At 37.2% G+C, this 24,428-nt stretch overlaps 3 protein-coding genes across 7 annotated transcripts; 1 reads left to right on the top strand and 2 right to left on the bottom strand.

Moving 5' to 3' along the window:
- Window positions 1-311: 311 nt before the first annotated feature.
- Window positions 312-1,567, bottom strand: LOC142529654 (pseudo histidine-containing phosphotransfer protein 6-like). The gene is made up of 4 exons (XM_075635246.1): window positions 1,304-1,567; window positions 1,054-1,187; window positions 809-952; window positions 312-693 (listed from the first exon to the last, which is right to left on the bottom strand). The coding sequence occupies exons 1-4, from the start codon at window positions 1,370-1,372 to the stop codon at window positions 546-548; spliced, it is 495 nt and encodes a 164-aa protein (XP_075491361.1). The 5' UTR covers window positions 1,373-1,567; the 3' UTR covers window positions 312-545.
- Window positions 1,568-8,802: 7,235 nt separating this feature from the next.
- LOC142528826 (palmitoyl-monogalactosyldiacylglycerol delta-7 desaturase, chloroplastic-like) lies at window positions 8,803-13,325 on the bottom strand. Its single transcript, XM_075634024.1, has 5 exons — window positions 12,759-13,325; window positions 12,543-12,683; window positions 12,323-12,463; window positions 9,241-9,347; window positions 8,803-9,156 (listed from the first exon to the last, which is right to left on the bottom strand). Exons 1-5 carry the CDS (start codon window positions 13,323-13,325, stop codon window positions 8,949-8,951), a joined length of 1,164 nt encoding a protein of 387 aa, XP_075490139.1. The 3' UTR covers window positions 8,803-8,948.
- Window positions 13,326-13,738: 413 nt separating this feature from the next.
- Window positions 13,739-21,828, top strand: LOC142528827 (protein POST-ILLUMINATION CHLOROPHYLL FLUORESCENCE INCREASE, chloroplastic-like). Of its 5 annotated transcripts, XM_075634026.1 has the most exons (10): window positions 13,742-13,877; window positions 13,991-14,036; window positions 14,135-14,263; window positions 14,350-14,438; window positions 14,517-14,591; window positions 20,769-20,790; window positions 20,836-20,880; window positions 20,958-21,070; window positions 21,164-21,274; window positions 21,569-21,828. In XM_075634026.1, exons 5-10 carry the CDS (start codon window positions 14,589-14,591, stop codon window positions 21,746-21,748), a joined length of 474 nt encoding a protein of 157 aa, XP_075490141.1. In that variant the 5' UTR covers window positions 13,742-13,877; window positions 13,991-14,036; window positions 14,135-14,263; window positions 14,350-14,438; window positions 14,517-14,588; the 3' UTR covers window positions 21,749-21,828. The 5 variants fall into 5 exon arrangements, 4 of the variants coding, with proteins under 4 accessions (XP_075490143.1, XP_075490141.1, XP_075490140.1 ...); XM_075634028.1 differs by lacking the exon at window positions 13,991-14,036 and having other exon boundaries at window positions 13,739-13,877; XM_075634025.1 differs by lacking the exon at window positions 13,742-13,877 and having other exon boundaries at window positions 13,896-14,036; window positions 14,350-14,419; window positions 14,512-14,591.
- The last annotated feature ends 2,600 nt before the right edge of the window (window positions 21,829-24,428 follow it).

The raw sequence follows: 24,428 nt of genomic DNA on the forward strand, positions 1-24,428 counted from the left end.
CAATCGGAGGAAAATCAGAATACTTAAAGATGATTCAATGGTTGGAGGTAATGTTCGATCTAGCTTCCGCATATTTTATTATCATGTTTATATATGTTCAGAAACATGATTTAGAGAAAAACTGTAACACTGATTTCCTGCGATATTATATTGATTCATAGTTTCACACAATAATAGCACGGATTGATATTTATTACACACAACTCTTTCCCAACACAACATTAATGCTTTGATTTGGAGGTTGGGAGCATTTCTGAAGTTACAATTCGATTCTCCGTACTTTAATTTCTGGTGAAGAATCCCAAATGCAAACAATAGAAAGGCTACCGATTCAAAGAAATTTATGGCATATCTTTTTTATTAACTCCTGACGATCTACTAGTGTCACTTTCAACACTTTTTCTTGCTTACATTAGAAGTAACAACAACCCTCACATATTTGTTTTCGAATGATCAATTGAACATGTTGTAATAAAAACACGAGTGTGTTGCTCTAGACGTAACACAGATTGTAGCCGTGCTAGAGATCATGAGTTAAAAGCTAGTCAAGTTGTAGGATTATTTGGCTGCTGTTGCATGGGGTATCTGATTGCGGATGCCAGGATCCTCTGCTGTTCAATCTGAAACAGTTCATGCAGTTTGCTCTTGAGGTAGCAGTACTCGTGTTCCAAAATCTCCAATGCTTTTAAACACCTGGTGTAGTTTAACATGGGAGAAACCAAATTAGAGCAATGTGTTAGTTTTTCATCATACTTGTGATAATCTTTTCTAAATGAAAAGATTTTGGAAGAAGAGGGAAACAACCTACCCGGGCCTGCTATTTTGCTGGGAAATAGCGCGAAAGGCGACGCACACATTTCGAACTCTTTGCGCACCAACGCTGGAACTACTCCCGATCAGCTGATTCAAGTGGATTCCTACTTTGTTGTAGTCCAACAACTCTCTATCCACCCTTAAAACGCAGACACAAAAAAAAAAAAAAAAACCATAATTCGCATAAAACCCTCATTCAAGAAAGAGCTTTTGATCAAATTACGGCAAGGAAATACGTACAGAAGCTGATCTCTGAGGTTTCTCAAGAGTTTCTCGGTCTCGTGAAAGTATATGTTAACCACCTCGGAAACGAAGTTCGGAGACGATTCGTCTTGCAGCTGTTGCAACTGCAAGAACTGCTCGTCCAACACTCCCTAACATAACATCAAATAAAACACGTACACCCATTTAACTTGTGCTTAAAACATTTTGAATACACACACCCACCCAAGAAAGAGTAGATTTAGATGAGTTAAAGAGGAAAATGGACCTGGTGGAAGAGTAGATTGAGCAGCCGATTCATGTCGGCCCGCAATAGCTCCTCATTGAGACCCAACATCCACAGAGGTAGACCCGTTTTGTCTGGTTCCTAAATCTCGAATCCCGCAAGGCTGTTTACACAGAACAAATCGAAGATGAAAGAAAACAGAGTTCACAATTAAGTTTTCATTCTTCTTTTCACCTTTTTCTCGAGGTTTATTAACGGAGGATTTTGGCCTTACTCCGCTTGTTCACGAGATGGTCATGGGAATGGAATTGAAGGGGCAGTTAAAGAAAGAAATTTAAAGAGTGGCAGTGGATTAGACCACCCAGTAAATGACTTAATTTCTATAATAATTGACTTAATATAACTAAAATTAAAATAAAATACTAAAAACATATTTTTTACATTTAATTTTATACTAAACTCTTTTATCTATACTGTATATAAATGTTAATGTATTTAGTCATCCGACTTTGTGACATTAATTTAGTTTTACGAGAATACCTTGTTCATTTAGATGAGTAAATTTTTATGACATTAATTTAGTTTTACGAGAATACCTTTTTCATTTAGATGAGTAAATTTTTTCATATAATTTACTAGTAACTGCAATATCTAATTCACTTAAAAATTCAAAAATTCAAATATAATCTTTACAAATAATATATTTAATATAATTACTTTATCTTTATCCAAATAATAATTAAAAATTATAACAAAATTTTATGAATAAACTCGATCTGTTTATAATCTCATGATTCATGTACATAATAGTCATTATTTTACACACATATCATATATGATTCACCGGCAAATATAAAGATTCAAAGTTGATCGCGACACTTCATCACACGTTTTAGAATCTTGAATAATGAATATCACCCACACAAGTGGTGAAAAATATTCTATATTTTATTATTTATCTTTGCTAAATGAAAAGTATTGAGAAATTGAGCTCCCAACTTCCCGAAAATGGAAATGAATATTATTGTGGAAAAAATGTTTTCAAAATTACAGTACAGAGCTCCTAACTAATCTATTTATACTACGTAATCCTTGAACTAAGTTGTTATAAGGTAAAACACGTTTTAACACTCCCCCTCAAGCATGGAAAAGATCAAGTATTCCAAGCTTGCACAACAGGTGTTGATGTTGACTCTTGCTCAATGCTTTTGTGAACAAATTCGCTGGTTGTTGATTTGTAGGCATGTAAGATGTCTCAATTAGCTTGTCCCAAATTTTCTCCCAAATTAGATGACAATCAATTTCTATGTGATTTGTTCTTTCGAGATATAATGGATTAGCCGCAATATGTAATGCTGCCACGTTGTCACAGTACATCTTCACAGGCAGCTTCAATTTCATTCCCATATCTCTTAGAATTTCAACAATCCAAACCACTTCACAAGTTGTGTTTGCCATTGCTTGTACTCGGCCTCTGCTGAGGATCTTGAAACCGTGGGTTGTTTCTTGGTCTTCCAAGATATCAGAGATTCACCTAATTTAATACAATAACCAGTTACCGATCTTCTGCTCATGGGACATATGCCCCAATCAGAATCACAAAATGCTGTTAATGAGAGTGAGCTCTGCGAAGAAAGCAAGATTCCCTGTCTTGGTGTGCCTTTCAAGTACTTTAAAACTCTTACAGCCGCTTCCATGTGAGATGTTTTTGGGTTATGCATGAATTGACTCCATAGTTGTACTGCAAAACATATGTCCGGGCGTGTGACTGTAAGATATATCAACCTCCCAATTAATCTACGGTAAGAACAAGGATCATCAAGTAGGGGATCAAGTGAACTCTTCTGTCCAATGCTGTCATCATATTTTTTTGTAGTTAGCTTCAGATTCTGTTCCATAGGTGTGTCAAAAAACTTGGCACCAGCAAGCCCTGCTTCTGAGATGAGTTCCAAGGCATATTTCCTTTGATTCAAACAGATTCCAACCTTCGATCTAGCAACTTCAATTCCCAGAAAATACTTTAAGGTTCCCAAGTCTTTGATCTTTATTTTCGGATGCAAATACTCTTTTAGACTTGAGATTGAAGGCTCATGATTCCCTGTTATAACTATATCATCAACATAAACCAATAAAATGGTTATGAAGTCATGTTCCTGTTTCACAAATAAGGAATGATCATGTAGTGATTGTTTAAAACTAGCAAGTCTCATGTATTGAGAAAACTTCATGTTCCATTGTCTCGAAGCTTGCTTGAGACCATATAAAGATTTTGTTAGTCGGCATACTAACTCCCCCTCACTTCGAATGCGAGTAGTGATCTCCCCCTCACTTCGAAAGTGAGTAGAGGCCTCCTTTAGACGTGGAAGACCCTCAGGCAAAGCCATGTAAATTTCCTCGTCGAGGTCCCCTTGGAGAAAGGTATTTGTCACATCCATTTGATATAGAGGCCACTGACAGATAGCAGCAACACTAAGCAAACAACGGACAGTGGTAATTTTAGCCACCGGAGAAAATGTATCATGGTAATCGATCCCATGAAGTTGGGTATATCCTTTGACAACAAGGCTTGCTTTAAAACGGTCAATACGTCCATCAGCATGATATTTAACCTTATATACCCATTTTTTGCCAATAGGAAGTTTACTAGGAGGTAACTGAACAAGATCCCAGGTGTGATTGGCATCCAATGCCGCTAATTCTTGAGCCATAGCCTCTTGCCAACGGGAATCAAGGACTGCTTCTTGGTAGGTAAGTGGTTCCTTGATGGACGAAATGTTGGACAGAAAAGCTCTATAGGAAGGAGATATGTTAGAGTAACTAACATAATTGGCAATGGAATATGGAGAGGAATGCATGTGTTGTGAGGAAGAACTAACAAAGTCTTGAGTCCAAATGGGAGGACGAGACTCTCGGGATGAACGTCGGATATGTGGTGTTAGGGGAGCAGATTGGGAATGGATTTGTTCAGGGAAAAAGGAAGAAGGACAAACGTCCGCATCAGGAGACAAGGCTGGCAAGGAATTAAAAATGGATGCAGGAGCAGGGGTGTGAGAAAATGGAAAAATTGATTCATGAAAGGTGATATCACGAGAAATAAAGATTTTGTGAGTGGTAAGATCTTGAACTCGATATCCTTTTTGAGTGGATGAGTAGCCTAGGAAGACACAGGCAGTTGCTCGAGGAGCAAACTTGTCACCACGTGGCAACACCGAGGCATAACACAAGCAACCTAGCACCTACAAATGAGAGAATAGGAAGGTGGGCAATGAAATAATTCCTCACAAGGAGAATGATTTTCAAGAAGAGAGGTAAGGGTACGATTAATAAGATATACTGCTGTGAGAACACAATCACCCTAATATTTGTGTGGGAGGGAAGCCTGAAGTTTCAAGGCACGAGCCACTTCCAGAATATGCCTATGTTTTCGGTCTACAAGGCCATTCTGTTGTGGAGTGTAAGGACAAGAAGATTGGTGAATAATGCCTAATGAGTTGAGAAGGGTAGTGCATTCAGCCTGGAAAAATTCAGTGCAATTGTCAGTCCGAATGAACTTGACAGAGCCAGAGAATTTGTTTTGAATGAGAAGCAAAAAATCTCTGAAAGTAGGGAACACATCAAGCTTGGAATGGAGGAGATAAACCCAAGTGGCTCTTGAGAAATCGTCCACTACGGTGAGAAAATAACGCTCTCCATTGTACGTTGGTGTGTTATATGGCCCCATATATCCAAGTGAAGTAGTTGGAAAGTATGGGTGGATTTTGAATTCTCTCTTGGAAGGAAAAGGCAGTCTAGTTTGCTTAGACTTTGGACAAATACCACAGTGAGGCATATTAAATTCATGGGACAAAAAAGAAAGCAATTTCATTCGAGATATTGAAATGTGTCCAAGTCTTTGGTGCCAAAGAGTTTCATTATTTTCATGACAAACATGATTATTTACAGCTGAAAATAAAGATGGACATAAAGGTACAGAGGAATGCAAAGAGCAGAAATGGCGATGTTTATCCTTGGAGTGAATGCTTGAGTTGTCTAGGTGATATAGGCCATTCCTTTCTTTACCAATCCCCATTATTGTCCCAGTGGAGAGATCCTGAAACACACAAAAATTGGGATAGAAAGTGACATAGCAGTGATGGTGTTTTGTAAATTGGGAAACTGATAAAAGATTATGCTGGAAATCAGGGACAAAAAGGACATGGTCAAGGGTGATGGTATTGTTTATGTCAACCGGTCCTACATGAGTGACTGTGGTGGTATGACCATTGGGCAGTTGAATGGATCCCATGTCATCAGCATATGGCAAAGAATTACGCAACATGGTGTGATGACCAACAATATGATCGTTGGCCCCTGTATCAATAATCCAACTAGAGCCAGAATAGGAGCTGTTACCTGCCATGTTAGCCGAAGCCACACCTAACTCGTCTGCTGGTTGGTCCTTTTCAAGCATCTTGAGTATAGCTGCATATTGTGCTGGAGTGAAGAAACTTCCGGTGTTAGAAGGTATGTCAACTTGATCCACCATGGCTTGTGGAGTCACTGAAACATTGGCTCTCACCATTGGTTTTCCTTTGTCATACCAATCCTTAGTGTGTTTTTGATTCATTCCTCTATTTGGACCCCTATACAATCGATGGCCAGGAGGATAACCAACCAATTTGAAACAAACTTCTTTATTATGTCGAAGCATATTGCAATGTTCGCAGCGAATATTACCACGCCTTTTATCTTGTGCAGAAAAAAAACCAGAGGAAGGAATCACCGATTGAGATGGCATAGGACAATATACTTATGTGGGATTCTTCTTGATAGATAATAGCAAATGCTTGGGCGACAGTGGGAAGGGGAGTCATCATTAAAATTTGACTATGAATGTGAACATAGCTATCATTCAACCCCATTAGAAATTGGAGGAGTTTGTGCTATTGAATATATTCCACATATTTATTTGCTGCTTCACAAGAGCATGTTGGCAAGGCAACTAAAGACCCGAATTCATCCCACAATTGCCTCAGCTTCGAATAGTAGACAGAGATAGAGTTGTTACCTTGCACTAATTTTCCGATCTCCCTATGTAATGTGAAAATTCTCGAACCATTCACCTTGTCGAACTGTTCACGTAAATCTTCCCAAACAGCGGCTGCATCAGTGGAGTATACAATGCCCCCAAATATTTCCTTCGATACACTGTTCATTAACCATGAAAGCACAATAGCATTGCATCGCTCCCACTGTCAAATAGTATTGGCTCCAGGTGCAGGCCGAGAGCAACTACCATCAATGAAGGCTAATTTATTTTTGGCGCGTAATGCGATAACCATCGCGCGGCTCCAGATTCCATAATTGTCAGTGCCGATAAGCTGCTCATTGATCAAATTAAGACCATGAGTATCAGATGGATTCACGTAGAGAAAATCATATGGATCAGTTGGAATGGTGTGCACTCCCCATGGTGAAGTAGAAGTAGAAGCCATTACGAAGAAAATTGGGAGTAGAATCGGAAGAAAAAACCAATCGATCCACTTCGATTGATTGGTAAAATCAGGAGAATGAAGCTCGAGCGGAAGATCCCAAAACTTGGCAGTTACATTGCTCTGATACCATATTGAGAAATGAAGCTCCCAACTTCCCGGAAATGAAAATGAATATTATTGTGGAAAAAATGTTTTCAAAAATTACAGTACAGAGCTCCTAACTAATCTATTTATATTACCTAATCCTTAAACTAAGTTGTTATAAGATAAAACAAGTTTTAACAAAAAGTTAAAATCTCTCATTTGAATGTATTTTTATTTTAATAGAAGAACAGATTTTGATTTAATTTAAATATCCCTCATTTAAATTCACGTTCAAAACGATAGTATAGAGAGTTACTGCGCGTGGTTGAAATCGAGATGAATGTGGGGAATCTACAAGACCAGAGCTGGTATTTAGTCCTTCCAACATTAGTGGCAGCTACTTCGGATAGGATGTCATCCAATTATATATTATTTCATCCAAAATTTTATGATACGATCTCACAAATCAATTTTATGAGACATATTTTTTATTTATGTCATTCATAAAAAAATATTATTTATTATTGTAAATCACATAAACCTTACTATATTTATTATTATTATTTTTTGGAAATGTCGTCCAATTATTTTAGTTATGTATTCCATATTTTATATGCTTGAATGGTACACTTTTTGTTAGGCAAAAACTTGTGTGAGACGGTCTCATGGATCGTATTTTATGAGACGGATCTCTTATTTGGGTCATCCATGAAAAAATATTGCTATTTATGCTAAGATTATTAATTTTTATTGTGAATATCGGTAGATTGACCCGTCTCACAGATAAACATTCGTGAGACCGTCTCACAAGAGACCTACTCTTTTTCCTATATTGCACTATCATATTGATCTTTATAATCTATAAAATTCAGTAATTGGTAAAAATTTGCAATTTTCGTTTGATTTCAAAAATCTTGTATCTTCTAATCGGAACCAACAGTGACCAAGATTATCATAAATTTGTTCTATCCCTTCTTCTTAATGTTCCCTTGGTGGTAGAATGAGTGAGACTAGTTCGTTATTTTTAATTGTTAGTTTTTTTTTTTGACGTGATGTTGATGATTTTCCATTGAAAAAATGTCTAAATTCGTCAAAAATTGAAATATACATATCTAAGATCGAAATTTGACAACACAAAGTAATTTTCTCATTTATTCTCAAATTTGAAATAGTCATTCTGTTTGAGCTCGATGTAATCAACGTGGATCCAAACAAGCTCCAATTCATTACTAGAGCAAGTTAAAGCTTGACGGTAATTTTTTTAAATGCCTCACTCATTTTGAAAACGACAATGGATAATAATTAAATTGATTATATACAAATGTTTTAATAATTGAAGCTAAAAGTTTCATAATATAAAATTATAAAAAAAAAATTGGTGATATATAGAGTAGCCACTGAGCTAAGGTTGGCGTGCATTTAGGCAGCAACCTGGCTGCAGGAATGCGCGGCGGTAATGCCTGCCAGTGCCTGACTCCCATCCCTCCCGACAAGTGCCTGTGCATGCAGCCATTGCCCATTCCTTCTCTCGTGCACATTGTTGATCCTAAATTTACTCACCACTCAGACTTTTCCTTCACATTCTTTATATATATATACATATGCAGCATTGTTTTGTCCGGTATTATTATTTTATAATATACAATGCTAGGCCTTTCAGCGTCGAAGTTTGAGCACAGGTTTCAGGCGCCTGGTGAAACAAAGGACTGGTAATGATTTTTGACATTGCGTGAGAATCCATATTAGTTGCTCTTTGCATAAACTCCGACTCAGTACAATAACTTGGAAAATCACGTTGATCAAGGAAATCGCAATGAACAACACATCTACGAGAAACTCGTTCGAAAATATATTGATGATGAGAATCGAATTAATGATCATTGACCAAATGAAATTTCTTTAACCTTTGTTGTAAGGTGGTTGGATATCGAGTTCAAGATTGTATAGTATTTGTTACGAGCTGATAAATATTTCATTACATTATGGATGTGCTATATATTAAGTTGACTAACGTTAATGAGATGTGTGTAAAAATTTTATTGAGATATTATAACAATTTCTTTAGGAGCTACTAGCAGCACGTAACGAACAAAAAGTCGGTGTGTCGAAAAAAGTAGGACGCCGTTTGCCTAAGGATGGACTGATTCAAAAGCCAATCTTTGCTTGTGGTTTGTGGTGGGCAACTTGACATGGGAGGCTAACCCAATGGCCTGAAGAAACCAAACCACGTACCAAGTCATATCGATTTGCCACCATTCAAGCCCATGCATCGCGGAATACTCGAAGGCGTGGTGATTATTATGCCAACCCTCGCCAAACGCAAGCAATGCTACCCACCTAACAATTCAGAAATGGAGATGATCAATTGTTTCCAAGAATATTAATCTCCGGTTCCTGACTTTAAAGAATAGATAGACGTACCAGTTATTTCGAGAGAGATCTCTCGTATTCCAGGCTTGTTTTCCCCAAACATGGCAAGCCGAGTTCACCAGCCAAGTGATGTGGTACACCCATACGATTCTCACACCCTGCCATACGAGAAATACGATTATGACATTTTTTTAAATTAGTATATATATTAAAGTTGCGATTAATTTTTTATATGATTATATCAATAATCCTATGAATATCATATTACATTAGTATATTTTAAATCCGGAGAAATGATACATGAAAAACCTATTTTAAAAAATTATAAAACATGAATAAAAATCAAATAATTTAAAATATTATTTAATATCTTTCATTTGATTTTATCCTTGTTGTAGAATATTTTTATTCAATTTATTAATTTTTGTTTTTAGAAAATATATAATATTTAAACTGAATTAAAATAACATACATGTGAAATACTAATAATTTAAATTTTCAATAAAAATCACGATCTCAATTTTATAAATACAAACTAAAAATAAGATTGTTTATTGATAGGCTCTTAATAGTTTATACTTTTGTTGTCATATTTTTCTTCGTTTCGGCTTTCTACGTGCTTAATTGATACACTTTTGTGTTATTTTGTTGTAGGAAGAATTTTTCTGCTCATGAGATAAATATGGGCTAAAAAAAGTGATTTTATATCACAATTAAAGTTGTCAATATGAAGCTTGGGGAGGACTTGAAGCAGAAAAATTTTAGAAATGGACTTTTTCACAAGATGCAATCACGTTTTGTGACTACTCTTCATCTGCCGACACAACTGAGTTCGAATTTCGAAAACTGTAAAGATAATATCATATTTTAGACTCCTAATTATGGTTTTTGATTTGTGAAAAATAATTGGAGAAAGAATTTTCTTGTTGACAGAAATAAAGATAAGATATAGTTTTATTTCATAAAAGCTTTATCATATCTTTCTTTGGTAGTATTTTGTCTACATTAGGATTTCTTTAATTTTGGTAGGTTTTTCTCCTTAATCCAATAAGCACTACACGTACAAAACAAGAAGGAGGCACACAACTGATAAAATATAATTCTCTCTTTTCCATCCACCTCTTCAACATGAAGAACAAAAAGAAGACAATAGAATTTCTCTTCTCTCCACAATTATAGGCTAAATTTTTTTTCCTAATTCAATGGATATTTTTACTATTTCAATTTATCAATATGAGGTTTTTTGCTCTTCAATTTAATATTCTTGTTTGTTCAAGTATTTGTTGGTTTATGATTTATTTATATGAAAGTAATATGTCAGTTAATATGACAATTTAATTCGATATATAATTTTCTGCCGCTACCAATGAATTCAGTAATCCGTAATTGTCATAAACGATTAGTACCTAAGTAACACTAAATTAGGTGCGTTGTGCTATCATAACATATTTAATTTAAATAAATCGATGAAACTAAATTTATCAATCACAACTATCTCGGTTGTTAGATTTTATAATTAACTGTTTTCACAAAACGAAAAATGCTATTTTTAATTAATATGGAACAGTATCGTGCCCAGTTAATTATTAATAAGTTTTGACTGGATGCTGTGTTTAGTCAATTAAATCATGAAAACAAAAAGATTTTAGCAACTATTCCTATAATTCTAAGTTTAATTACTTGTAACTGCATGAATAAATAATATGTTAGCTGATGAACAATGATACAATTGAATAGTGAAAATCCCATTGAATCAGAATTTGGTAATTTAATTCTCATTTGGATTTATTATTTTTTATTGGCTTCTAATTTAGTTTTAATATTTTATTTTTTGTTCTTTATTTGTCCTCAAAAGAAATCGTCTACCGTTCTCTGAGAATTCGACCCTAATCACCAATACACTCATTTTACTTAGAGAGTAAGAATTTAAGTTTGGTGGCTCAACAACAGCACAACATTTATTATAGACAAATGATAAAGTTGTAACTCCTAAATTAAAATTGATAAATCAAAGTAGTATGTTATTGCTTATCCATCATGATTTCACTTCCTATAAAATTAGTTTAATAGTCATAGTATGATTTATCCACATATAATCGCATCTCACTAAATAAACGCAACATTCATTATATGCAATAAATGTAAACGAACCAAGCCGTTCGTAGCTACTCGAAGCTCGAATCGATAAAAAGATTGTTCAAGATCGTTCGTTAAGCTTATCAAGCTGAGCTCGAGATTCACGATGTTCGGCTCGTAAGCTCCATGTTCCCGAGTTCGAGCTCGAGCTCAGCTAGTTTTTTGGGTTAGCTTATTGGTCATGAGTTTTTGTATCACATTGCTATTTTAGTGAAATGTAACATATTGAAATACTATAAATTAGAACCATACCCCTTAATTACTCATATATTAGTTAAATTTTTGGCTAACAATATTCGACGAGCTGTAAAACGATTTTGTTTAACAAACTCAAAAATGAACTTATTTAATGAGCTCGAAAACGAGTACGCCTCATGAGCCGAGCTTGAGCCATATTCGTTAAAAATGATAAACGAGAACCGAGCTCAAGCTATTCACGAGCTTAGTAATTTTCAAACGAGTCGGATTCAAACCTATATAAATTCTAAACAAGCCGAGATCGAGCTTGATAGTATTAGATTTAACTCTTTATATCCCTAGATAAAATTTTCTTAATTAAGAGAGAAGGGGATCTCGTTTCAACAAAATCCACTAGGCCCCATTTTGCGATTTTGGACCCTTTCAGAACTACTAGTTCTGGCCTCTAATATTTGAAATTACAAGGCTCAAAAAAGTCAAATGGTCCACCTTGCCAAACAAGTACACTCTCACACCCACCATGAAACCCATGTTAGTATTGATTGCCCCACTTATCCAAAAAAATGAACGGTATATCCACAATCTCAACTGGGATGAGCCGATAATGGTAACTCATATAACACCAAAATCTCAATTTTATGTCAAGTACTTGTTTCAAGAATCACCTTTAACAAAAACTCTTCCCAGGAAAACTCCAAAAACAATTGGGGTCATTTAGAACACATTTGAAATTCAACGGTAAGAAACTCCGCCCCCCCCAGCCCATTTGACAAAATATAGTAATTAGAGTGCCACTTACCATTCCCCACACAATGTAAGGGAACCCTCCGAGGGCATATAGTAGAGCCCCAAGAGCCACCGGATGAACAACATAAGTTCTTTGAAGAAACTTGTAAAAGGGTTGTTTCTCCAAATCACCAACATTGTTGGGATTCCCAGACTGCAAAAATATACCCATTAGCACTTGCAAATTTGTGGACACGTTTGTTTATATTCAAACAAGTGGAATACTAAAATACCCTTTCAGTTATACTGTCGGTGTCAAAAAGCCAACTCATGTGACTGAACCAGAATCCTTCGAGGGGGCTGTGAGGGTCTTTATCTGTGTCACAGAACTGGTGGTGGTACCTATGTGTGCTCACCCAGTCAATTGGATTTCCCTACAAAAACCAAAGCGCAAATCTTTATGCGAAATCTTGGTTTTGTTGTTACTGTACCAGGCAAAAGAATCCAACCTGAAGGGCTTGAACACCACAGTATGCGAAGAAGTATTCCAGCCATTTGGGAAGCTTGAAACTCTGGTGAGAAAGATTTCTGTGGAAAGAAAGAGTGATGCCCAAAAGGCCGGAGATGAAATACAATCCCACGGCAACGGAAAATGCTCCCCAATTGAATGTGAATGGAGCGGCGATACACAACGAATGCATAGCCACAACCACCCCAACCGTGGCCACATCCAAAGAATTCCACTTTCTGCCCCGATAAATGTTCTTCCTCCTCTTCACGACAACATCAGAGAGCAAAATTCTCCCAAAGCTGGAGTCTTTTTCATTTCCCGGAACTGGAATTGATGCTGCACTGAAGATTGTCCAAACCCTTTTGTTTTTTCCGTTTTGCCTTGTAAATACACCGTGAATTAGAGAATAGTTTGTGTTTCTTATGGCTGTAGCGTGATGCAGCGAATCTTTATGCTTTTGTGTGATTGTTTGGGAATTGGGCTTGGCTTGTTTGATGCTATGGTGGCGAAGGGGGCCAAATGGGAAGAGTTTTGCCTTAGGCGGCGGTGATGCAATGAGAGCCATTTTTCTTGGCTTGTTCTTCTGTTTTTTGTGTTGGTACTTTATACACTAAATTTCGTGGGATTATGATTTTTTTTTTGTTCTCGTAGATTCATGTGGTGGATTTGATGTTTGCCAAACCTTTTATGGACGGAAAAAAAGACAATTAAAATTTCAAAGGGAGTTGAGTTAATAAGGCGGTTGCTTATCCGAATAATAATAATAATAATAATAAGGCGGTAGCAGGTTTTGTGGGGTTGAATTTGGGATTTTGCATGTAGCTGGTGAAAGGCTGGTGATGTAAATGTCAACATTTTTGGGGATTTTATTTGGGTTCACACAAGATATATGCAATTCACGCCTTTTGTCCATTTCTGTTTGCTTGGAGATATCTGGGAGTGCCAAGTTTGTGTTGTGTGGTTGCGTGTATATCTCTATGAACCTCATCTTCTTTATCTAAAACCTCACTTCCCGAACATCTGTGCATTGCCTGATAAATGGCTGCGACAGCTGCTACTAGTGCTTCTCCGTTTAATTCTTCCAAGCAAATTGTATCAACCTCTAGTACTTCTTCAGGTACCCTTCTTTTGAAATAATAATGATTTCTATGTAATTTTGATTCGTTTTCTGAAGGAAAAAAGCATATTAGCTAGTCTGTTGGTAATTTTAATCGCTTGGATTGGAATTAGATCAAGATCTTAGTGAATGGGATTCATGGAAATGTATCGATTACAAGTGAGTTGGACTGTTGTTTTTTTATTTTAAAAAACCTTCATATTCAGGGAGTGCTTATCGTGAACATCTAACTTTATCTAATGCAAATTTTCTTGTAGCCACTAGTTTTTGGTGGAGTTCTTGCCAATAAATTATCCAATTAAAAGAAGATTAATTAAGATTAGAGGGGAAGCTGCTGCTGTTGCTGCGGCTCTAGTTGCAGATGCTCCCGTTGTGGAGTTTAAAGAGTAAGTCTTGAGTTTTGTTCAACTCTTTATCTGCCATTTGTGTCCGTGAAGTCTGATGGTATAGTTTCTTGAATGCTGTTTTATAGTTATGTGCTTCCTAGATGGGCCGACTTTGATCTCGGAAGAGCTCCAGTCTACTGGAAAACCATGAACGGCCTTCCCCCTAACGCCGAGTGTAAAATGTATTGCTTTCAACTTGGTTTCCTCTATATTCTGTTCATTTGTATGATTTCTTTAGAAAATTAACAGGGAGAAAGACTAAAGTGATTCTATAATCCTATGGCAACCACACTTGCTCCCAACGAAGACTACGGAATTGCTTTTAATGGTAATCTATCACGCTCCGTCCAAACTTGGTTCAGTAGACTTTATTGTTTTTATCACCTCTTCTCTGCGTTTCTGAAATCTGGTCTTGAATCACGAACAACAGCAACAAAACAATCTAGTCGAGGCAAGGAAAATCCTTTCTCCGCAAGACGAAATTGCCCGTATTAAAGTGTTATACGTTTCAGGCAATCGTCCCCAAGATACAACGACTTTAAGTCAAAACTTTGCAGCACGACAAAGCCTTGATATCGGCGAACAAAGATATGCAATTGCTTTCAAGTATAAGAACCGAAATTATGCAGCAAAATGTCAAGCAGGTATGCAACAAAACAAAATGATTCCGCAGCCTTTGAATATGGTTTGAGGGATTATTTATAGATGATCACCGGTTGCATTGAGGAGACACGTTTCTCCAGACCGGATGCGTAGAAGAGACACATTTCTAGTCAAAGGACACACGGTTTGGTGGAAAAGCAGCCTGGAGCAGGTGCAGACATAGCCAAGAGACGCACACATTGATTGGTGCTTTCGGAAACAGCGCCTCGCGCGCGGCTGCGCGACATTCCGCGCGGCCGCGCGCGACATTCCGCGCGGCCGCGCGCGACATTCTGTCCGCGCACAGCTCATGCACAGCAAGTGGCGCGCGCCTGCACGAGAATCGGCGCACCGGCGCGCGAGGTTCTGTTCAAATGACCAAAATCCAGAACCAAGCGCGCATACGCGCAAGATGTGGCGCACCTGCGCATCTCTCATCTTGGCACAACAAAATTTAATTCCAAACAAATTTTGTCCAAAAAGATTAATATCGGTCAAAGACCACACCACACCTCACCTCACCGCGCCGAGCCGAGCCGGGCAGGCGGGCGCGCGCGTGTGTTTAATACACCGAGACATAGCTCACTAGCGTCTTCCCCCGTCTAAAAACTTCTGATACCCCTTGGGGCCCAAACCCCTAACTCAAACTTAAAGTTAATAAGGAAGACTTCACTTGTCTACTTTTACAATGTGGGACAACTCCCACTTCCTTTACCCTTCAACAACTCTTCATTATTCATTTATCCAACAATCCCCCACATAAATGAACTTAATGCATGTATGCAGATTTACTAGAAAGCTCTTGTGAATTATTATTGCATTAGGATAGGTAGCTTTTGACTTTGAACCTTCCTTAGTAATATACCATAGGATTTACTAGTTGAGTAGGACACGAGACTTACCATTGTACATACTGCTTTGTGCTCTTCCTATTGCCGATTGACTATCGCAATGAATGTTAATGGAAGGCACTGGCTTATTCCAACAAGGAATATCTTCTAGGAAGTTTCTTAGCCATTCGGCTTCTTCCCCAGCTTTGTCTAATGCTATGAACTCGGATTCCATAGTAGATCGAGCTATACACGTTTGCTTAGACGACTTCCATGACACCGCTCCCCCACCTATTGTGAATACATATCCACTAGTGGACTTGGAGTCTTTTGTGTCAGATATCCAATTGGCATCACAGTATCCTTCTAAAACTGCAGGATATTTTGAATATATTAAACCATAGTTCAATGTATATTTCAAATATCCAAGCACTCTCGTTAAGGCTTTCCAATGATCTTTACTTGGATTACTTGTGAACCTACTTAACTTATTCACTGAATATGCAAGATCTGGACGAGTACAATTAGTCAAGTACATTAGACTACCAATTATCCTTGCATATTCTAGTTGTGAGATGGGTTCTCCTCTATTCTTTGCTAAATGAACACCTAAATCTATAGGAGTTCTAGCAGGTCGAATATTTAAGGTACTGAATCTTTCAAGCACCTTTTCAACATAGTGAGTTTGTGATAAAACTATTCCTTCAGATATTCTAGAGATTTTAATCCCCAAAATGATATCACACAACCCCAAGTCTTTCATATCAAAAGACCTTTTCAACATATTCTTGGCATTTATAATCAACTCATGATTAATTCCCATAATCAACATGTCGTCTACATAAAGACATACAATAACATAAGCATTTGCATCACCTTTAATATAAACGCATTTATCACATTCGTTGATTTTGAAACCATTTGACTTCATTGTATTGTCAAATTTTTCATGCCATTGCTTAGGTGCTTGTTTGAGTCCGTATAGTGACTTGACAAGTTTACACACCTTCTTTTCTTGTCCGGGTATAACAAAGCCTTCGGGTTGTTCCATATAAATTTCTTCTTCTAACTCTCCATTCAAGAATGCTGTCTTTACATCCATTTGGTGAATCTCGAGGTTATGCAACGCAGCAATCGCAATGAGAACACGAATGGATGTAATCCTTGTAACTGGAGAGTATGTGTCAAAGAAGTGATAGCCTTCTTTTTGTTTGAACCCCTTAGCCACCAATCGGGCTTTATATTTATCTATAGATCCATCTTCTTTGTATTTCCTTTTAAGGATCCACTTGCATCCTAAAGGCTTACAACCCGGAGGGAGATCAGTCAACTCCCACGTATGATTATGCATGATGGATTCTATTTCAGAATTTATAGCTTCTTTCCAGAAAGGAGCTTCGGGATTGGATAGAGCTTCTTGAATAGTTCTCGGTTCATCATCTAACATGTAAGTCATAAAGTCAGGACCAAAGGACTTTTCAATTCTTGCTCTCTTTCCACGTCTTGGTTCTTCATTGACTTCTTTAGAATCAATAGTAGATTCATAAGACCGTTTAATGGAACCTTCTTTTCTTTCCTTACAAGGTAAGTTGTTTTCAAAGAATATTGCATTCCTTGATTCCATAATAGTTCCTTCATTAATATCAGGAATCGTTGACTTATGCACCAAAAACCTATATGCACTACTATTATAGGCATATCCAATAAAAATGCAGTCAACGGTTTTGGGTCCAATTTTAACTTGTTTTGGCTTTGGTATCTCTACTTTAGCCAAACACCCCCACACTTTTAGCTATTTATAAGATGGTTTGCGACCCTTCCATAACTCATATGGAGTTTCATCTTTCCCTTTGTGTGGTATTTTATTAAGAATGTGGTTTGCAGATAGTATTGCTTCCCCCCACAAGTTTTGAGGTAAGCCAGAGTTTATCAACAATGCATTCATCATCTCCTTAAGAGTACGATTTTTACGTTCTGCAACTCCATTGGATTGAGGTGAGTATGGTGCTGTAGTTTGATGAATTATGCCAGAGTTAGTGCAAAATTCTTCAAATGGAGCGACATACTCTCCACCTCTATCACTTCGAATCATTTTGATCTTTGTACTCAATTGATTCTCAACCTCATTCTTATAATTTTTGAAAGCTTCTATAGCTTCATCTTTACTTTTCAATAAGTAGACGAAACAGAATCTTGTGCAATCATCAATGAATGTTATGAAGTACTTATTCCCACCTCGAGTTTGCACAAACTTTAAATCACATACGTCAGTGTGAATTAAATCAAGTGGATTAGTACTTCTTGTCACAGAATGGAATGGACCTTTGGCCATCTTTGCTTCAACACAAATCTCACACTTATCTTGTGGATTTCTTTTAAATGCAGGTATTACATTCAAGTTCGCAAGTCTTTGTAGTGTGTTGAAGTTAACATGTCCTAATATTTCATGCCATAAATTAGAACTTTCAAACAAGTAAACAGAATCATTCACTTTATTCTTCGCCTCATGGCGGTAAACATTCATTACATTGAGTTTAAAGAGACCATTATCTTGGTACCCTTTTCCTACAAATGCACCAGCCTTAGTTAGGACAAACTTGTCCGATTCAAACACAAGTTTAAAACCCTCCTTACTCAACAACGATCCAGAAACCAAATTCTTTCGAATGTCTGGCACATGCAGCACATTCAACAATGTCATCTCTTTGCCGGAAGTCATCTTCAATACCACTTTGCCAATTCCTACGACCTCAGACGTCGTAGAGTTTCCCATAAACAATTTCCTATCACTTACAGTAGTGTAGGATGAGAACATTTCCTTATCAGCACATATGTGGCTAGTGGACCCGGTGTCTACCCACTATTCCCTTGGATTATCCACCAAGTTGGTTTCAAAGACAACTGCGGATGGATCAAGTCGTGATAGGTCTATTGGTACATTCCTATCTTCGATGACATTGGTTTGCCTTAGATTCTGATTTTTGTTGTCTTTCTTTGGAAGACGACAGTCTTTGGCCATATGATTTGGCTTGCCACAGTTGTAGCAAGTTCCTTTGAACTTTTTGGCCTGCCCTCGCTTCTCATTTTGAGGACGCTTTCTCTTGTGACTGGTGCTAGATTCTGTTAGATTGGCCTTGGCCTCGGTTTCCATTGTTCTTTTGTATGATTTGGCTTCAGAAGTCCGACTGTCTTCCTCAATTCGAAGCCTCACAATCAGATCTTCAAGTTTCAACTCCTTGCGCTTGTGCTTAAGGTAGTTCTTGAAGTCTTTCCACATCGGTGGCAATTTCTCAATGATAGCCGCCACTTGAAATGGTTCATTGATTTCCATTCCTTCTGCCAACAAATCATGAATTATAATTTGAATTTGTTGTACCTGGCTTATTACGGATTTGGCGTCCACCATTTTGAAGTCCAGAAATTTGCCAACTACGAACTTCTTGACTCCTGCATCTTCTGTCTTGTACTTTTTCTCCAATGAATCCCACAATTCTTTGGCTGTCTTGACAGAGCAGTAGACACTATAAAGCATGTCGTCAAGTCCGTTTAAGATGTAGTTGCAGCAGAGGAAGTCACTGTGGTTCCATGCATCAACAGCATTCCTTCGTTGCGAATCGGTATCTCCTTCAGATATGACTGGAGGGGACTCTGTTAGGAACCGAGATAGGCTCAATGTGGTCAGATAGAATAGCATTTTCTGTTGCCAACGTTTGAAGTCGGCACCATTGAACTTTGTAGGCTTTTCGCCATGAGCAGAAGCAGTATGGACTGTAGGCATTGGCGCAGGAACAGTAGGAGGAGTCGACATTCTTCAGAAACGAGAAGAGAACAAATCAAAAATTTCGTCTTGCGATTGTTTTTATCACCTCTTCTCTGCGTTTCTGAAATCTGGTCTTGAATCACAAACAACAGCAACAAAACGATCTAGTCGAGGCAAGGAAAATCCTTTCTCCGCAAGACGAAATTGCCCGTATTAAAGTGCTATACGTTTCAGGCAATCGTCCCCAAGATACAACGACTTTAAGTCAAAACTTTGCAGCACGACAAAGCCTTGATATCGGCGAACAAAGATATGCAATTGCTTTCAAGTATAAGAACCGAAATTATGCAGCAAAATGTCAAGAAGGTATGCAACAAAACAAAATGATTCCGCAGCCTTTGAATATGGTTTGAGGGATTATTTATAGATGATCACCGGTTGCGTTGAGGAGACACGTTTCTCCAGACCGGATGCGTAGAAGAGACACATTTCTAGTCAAAGGACACACGGTTTGGTGGAAAAGCAGCCTGGAGCAGGTGCAGACATAGCCAAGAGACGCACACATTGATTGGTGCTTTCGGAAACAGCGCCTCGCGCGCGGCTGCGCGACATTCCGCGCGGCCGCGCGCGACATTCTGTCCGCGCACAGCTCATGCACAGCAAGTGGCGCGCGCCTGCGCGAGAATCGGCGCACCGGCGCGCGATGTTCTGTTCAAATGACCAAAATCCAGAACCAAGCGCGCATACGCGCAAGATGTGGCGCACATCTCTGTTCCGAAGGCCTTCTTTATCTCTCATATTGGCACAACAAAATTTAATTCTAAACAAATTTTGTCCAAAAAGATTAATATCGGTCAAAGACCTCACCTCACCTCACCGCGCCGAGCCGGCCGGGCGCGCGCGTGTGTTTAATACACCGAGACATAGCTCACTAGCGTCTTCCCCCGTCTAAAAACTTCTGGTACCCCTTGGGGCCCAAACCCCTAACTCAAACTTAGAGTTAATAAGGAAGACTTCACTTGTCTACTTTTACAATGTGGTACAACTCCCACTTCCTTTACCCTTCAACAACTCTTCATTATTCATTTATCCAAAATTTATTACATGTCAACTGAATCAATTTTGTTGAAATACAAATTCACTTATTGATGTCTTATGTGCCCGTATACATACGCTTGTGCATGGTGCAACTATTTTCACTCAATTGTTTATCTTGAATTGTGCTGTACGTTTGCACGTTTGGTGGCGTTCTGCTAATTGATACATTCTGTAGGAGGGTTCAATCACCCCATCATGTGTGGCAGTGAGCCACGAGTAATGCTCCAGAAAGTAAGGAAAAGCCGATCTTCCTTTCTACACAATCCAAATATGCCTCGCAAAGCATGGTATACCCCTTGCACAAATTCATTCTAGTTTATAGATTGCCCCGTATTTCATCCCCTTAACGTTCTCTATTTCTCAGCATTAAGTTTAATATTTTCATTTACCAACGGAGTCGACTGTCCCGGTCCCTACAAGCTACAATTTCAAGTGCCAAAGTCTTGGCGGAATAGACCAGCTTACTTTTTCACCGAGGTACAAACCGGTCTTCATCTTGTCATCTTGTTTAGCACGTATTTCCCTGCATTACCAACTATTTCCTCTTAAACATTTAATTTTCGGATGCAGGGTCTAGCCAAGGAGCTGAGTAAAGAAGGTGCATGTGACAAAGCAATATTTCCTGATACTAACATAGTGGTCACTAGATGTGCTATGATCGATAACTTAACTGTTGAAGGAGTAAGTTCTTTTATTCTTCTCTACTTAATATCACATTGATGGGTGATATAAATTACTTCTACTTTTTAGTTTGGCTGCCTATGCAGCACAAATACCCAAACTGTTGGTTCTGTATCAGTCGCTTAAGTTTTACATGCATGCTGAAGATTAACTCCGCTGCCCCCCATTGTTGGCCATGAAATCGACAGGGTGATTTAGAATGTCTAGAAGATGTGCAAATGGTTCTTGTTTTGTCATGTATCCAAAAGATACAAGCATAAAAAACCTGAGAATAATCTATTGTCACGGATACAGGGTGACCGCTGCAGTCTTGATTTTGTACCTGGATGTACTGATCCAAGCTCGCCTCTTTTCAACCCACTGGCCAATGTGGATGAAGGTTCTTGCCCTCCTTACGTAGATTCAGACTTCAGAGGATCAGCCTCTATACATTGGATTCCACTCATATACCACGCGCTTTTGCTGCGCAAGTAATTCTTGAAGGCTTGTGTATAGAACACATCGAAATTGGTTCGATAGTATCCGTATTTAATACATGTAACTTCTGTTGGTTAGGCTGTGCTTGCATTTAAAGCAACTGGGGATCAAATAACGGCCGTAATCAGATTGTTAATCTTTTCAACTGCATATTGCATCTCCTTTAAGGTTGGTGATTGCTCAATTATTCGGAGGGTATTTTCATTATTCCTTGCGGTTCTGAATTTGTTGAATTTAAATTAGGGCATGGTCCGCTTTCGTGGAACGGCCATAACGGGTGTTGCGGGATGAGAACGGCAGTTGCTGCGAGAAATTCCAGGCTAAAACAGATGTGTAACTATAACTTTATTTTTTCGGAATATCGACGATTTCGTGGTTGTCGTGGAATGAAAGGCAATTTTGCGGCGGTGGTTGAATATTTATGTAATTTTTACAAATTTTCAATTAATCTTTTACAAAATATAGAATTAGATATATTTTTATTGTAGAAGTACACTAAGATAACCGCGATCGTTTCGTGAAATATCAATGGAACTGAAACAGCAGCCTCCGCGACAACGACGAACCACGATCAATTCACTAACCTTTTGAGTCGACTCGAAAAATATTTGATATGTATTCAAATTAATCCGATTCGATTCGAACTTGAATATGTTCAAACTATATATATATATATATAGTTTCAAATATAGTAAGAAATTATTTGAAATATAAATTTTGCAATGAACTTTTTATTCATAGAATAAAAAATTTGTTATAATAATTTGTGTACTTAATAACGATGATAGATAAATAAAATAATATCGAATATGAAAAATTTCCAATGTAACATTCATATTTTGGCCTGAGTCAGTATTAAGAAACACCCATTTAGTATATATACAACAGACATGAAACAAGACATATACAAATATTGTTAAAGTATGTGTCCAGTGAGCCAATTTATGGTTTAAGTTTTATTGATTTTTATCTAAAACAATCTTTATTTTAATAATATTCTACGGTTTTATCTAATTATGACATTTACTTTCTATGGAAGTCTTTGAATATACTATAAGTATCATGAGGTATGTCTTTCAACATAAGATCATGAAACTTGTTAAGAAGTGCACCTTACATTCTAAATAAGTTTCTAATCGAATCAGACCCATAAAATAAAGATAAAGTCGCTTGATACTAACATCTGTGATGTAGACGCCATATTTCATTTTAAGAGCATGGTCCATTCATACAGATTGATGATCATTTGATATGACTAAACAACCTTCAATCGAACTGCCCAAGTGATTATCACTTATTGAGTGAAATATTATATGATTATGGTTGCACATTAGTCCTTTAACCCGAGAAAACGTAAAAACTACGTAATAGCTTGCACTTTAATATGTTTACCGACTCCATTGAGAATCATCGGGTGGTGAGCTTGAGTGTAGTTTTGAAATATGTATAAGGAAATGTGTTGTAGTTGGGGATTCGTCGCTCGCCTATAGGTGAAGATATCCTACGTGATCTGATGAGTTCATAGTGCAAAGAGTCTCTGGTTAGAGCAAGACATGCACTTTTGGGAAATGTGTTTTCCTAATTGCACATACGATGTCACTATTTTTACTCAAAGATATATCACATCGTAATCGAATTCATTTGCAACTTTCGATATAACAATGGTTGTAGATTAGACCGGAATATATGAGTTGAAGGCACTGTACTGTACACTAACAATAACTTAATATTCTTGCAAACACTACCAGTGATGTCTAAGGGATCTTCGGGCAATTCTATTAGACACTTTTACCATGATTCGATTGGTATAATCAGACTTAAGTTCTGATATTCTTGATCAATGTGTTGATGAAAAGAATGAAGTTAATTAAAGTAAACTTAAAGAATCATATGAAGTTGTTAACCCACGACTAATTATATCTCTGAACCATTGAGGTTCACATAAGTATCAGATTTTTAGCTCCCGTTGAGGTAATCAAATTTAAAAAGTTGAATTTGACGATTGTAGTTTGATAGAGATCAAACAGATTGCTTACAAAAAAATTTATAAATGAACTCCATTATCGGAAGTTGTGGAAGTCAGCTTAACTGCAGATTAAGTGAGGAGAGTGCAAATTTCTATTTTAGTGAGAAGTTCACAAGCTGGCAGCTGCCAAAAATAGATCAGTTGAAATTTTGATCTTCGAAATTTTTGATTTTCATTATATGAACAAGATTTGTGCTCTCATTACATTGACATCATCTGATCGTCGATCGAGATTATAACGAGTTCACAATTATTTATTTAGTAAATTAAGAATCTACTAATTGAATAATAATGTTAGTAATGATTATTACTATATGTACATGATTTTCACGCATTATTCTAGAAGGATCTAGAATTGATTAACAATTAATTAAAAAATTAAATAATGATTATTTAATTTTACATATATGTCTACGCATGTATATATGTGTATATATGTAATGAGCCGTTTTAATTATACGTTGTTTAACAAAAATTAATATTAATTATTTTAAATTGAGGAATTTTAAATAATTAAGTCAAATAATTAAATTGTGTGTAATATATGTGTTAAAAATATCGTTTTATATTAGATGATATTGATATATATATTTGAATTTTATGACACAAGGCTAAAGTAAAATAAATCTGGTCAAGTTTTAGCCCAAGTAA

This window comes from Primulina tabacum, chromosome 16, assembly GCF_025594145.1.
Source record: "Primulina tabacum isolate GXHZ01 chromosome 16, ASM2559414v2, whole genome shotgun sequence".
Lineage (NCBI taxonomy): Eukaryota > Viridiplantae > Streptophyta > Magnoliopsida > Lamiales > Gesneriaceae > Primulina > Primulina tabacum.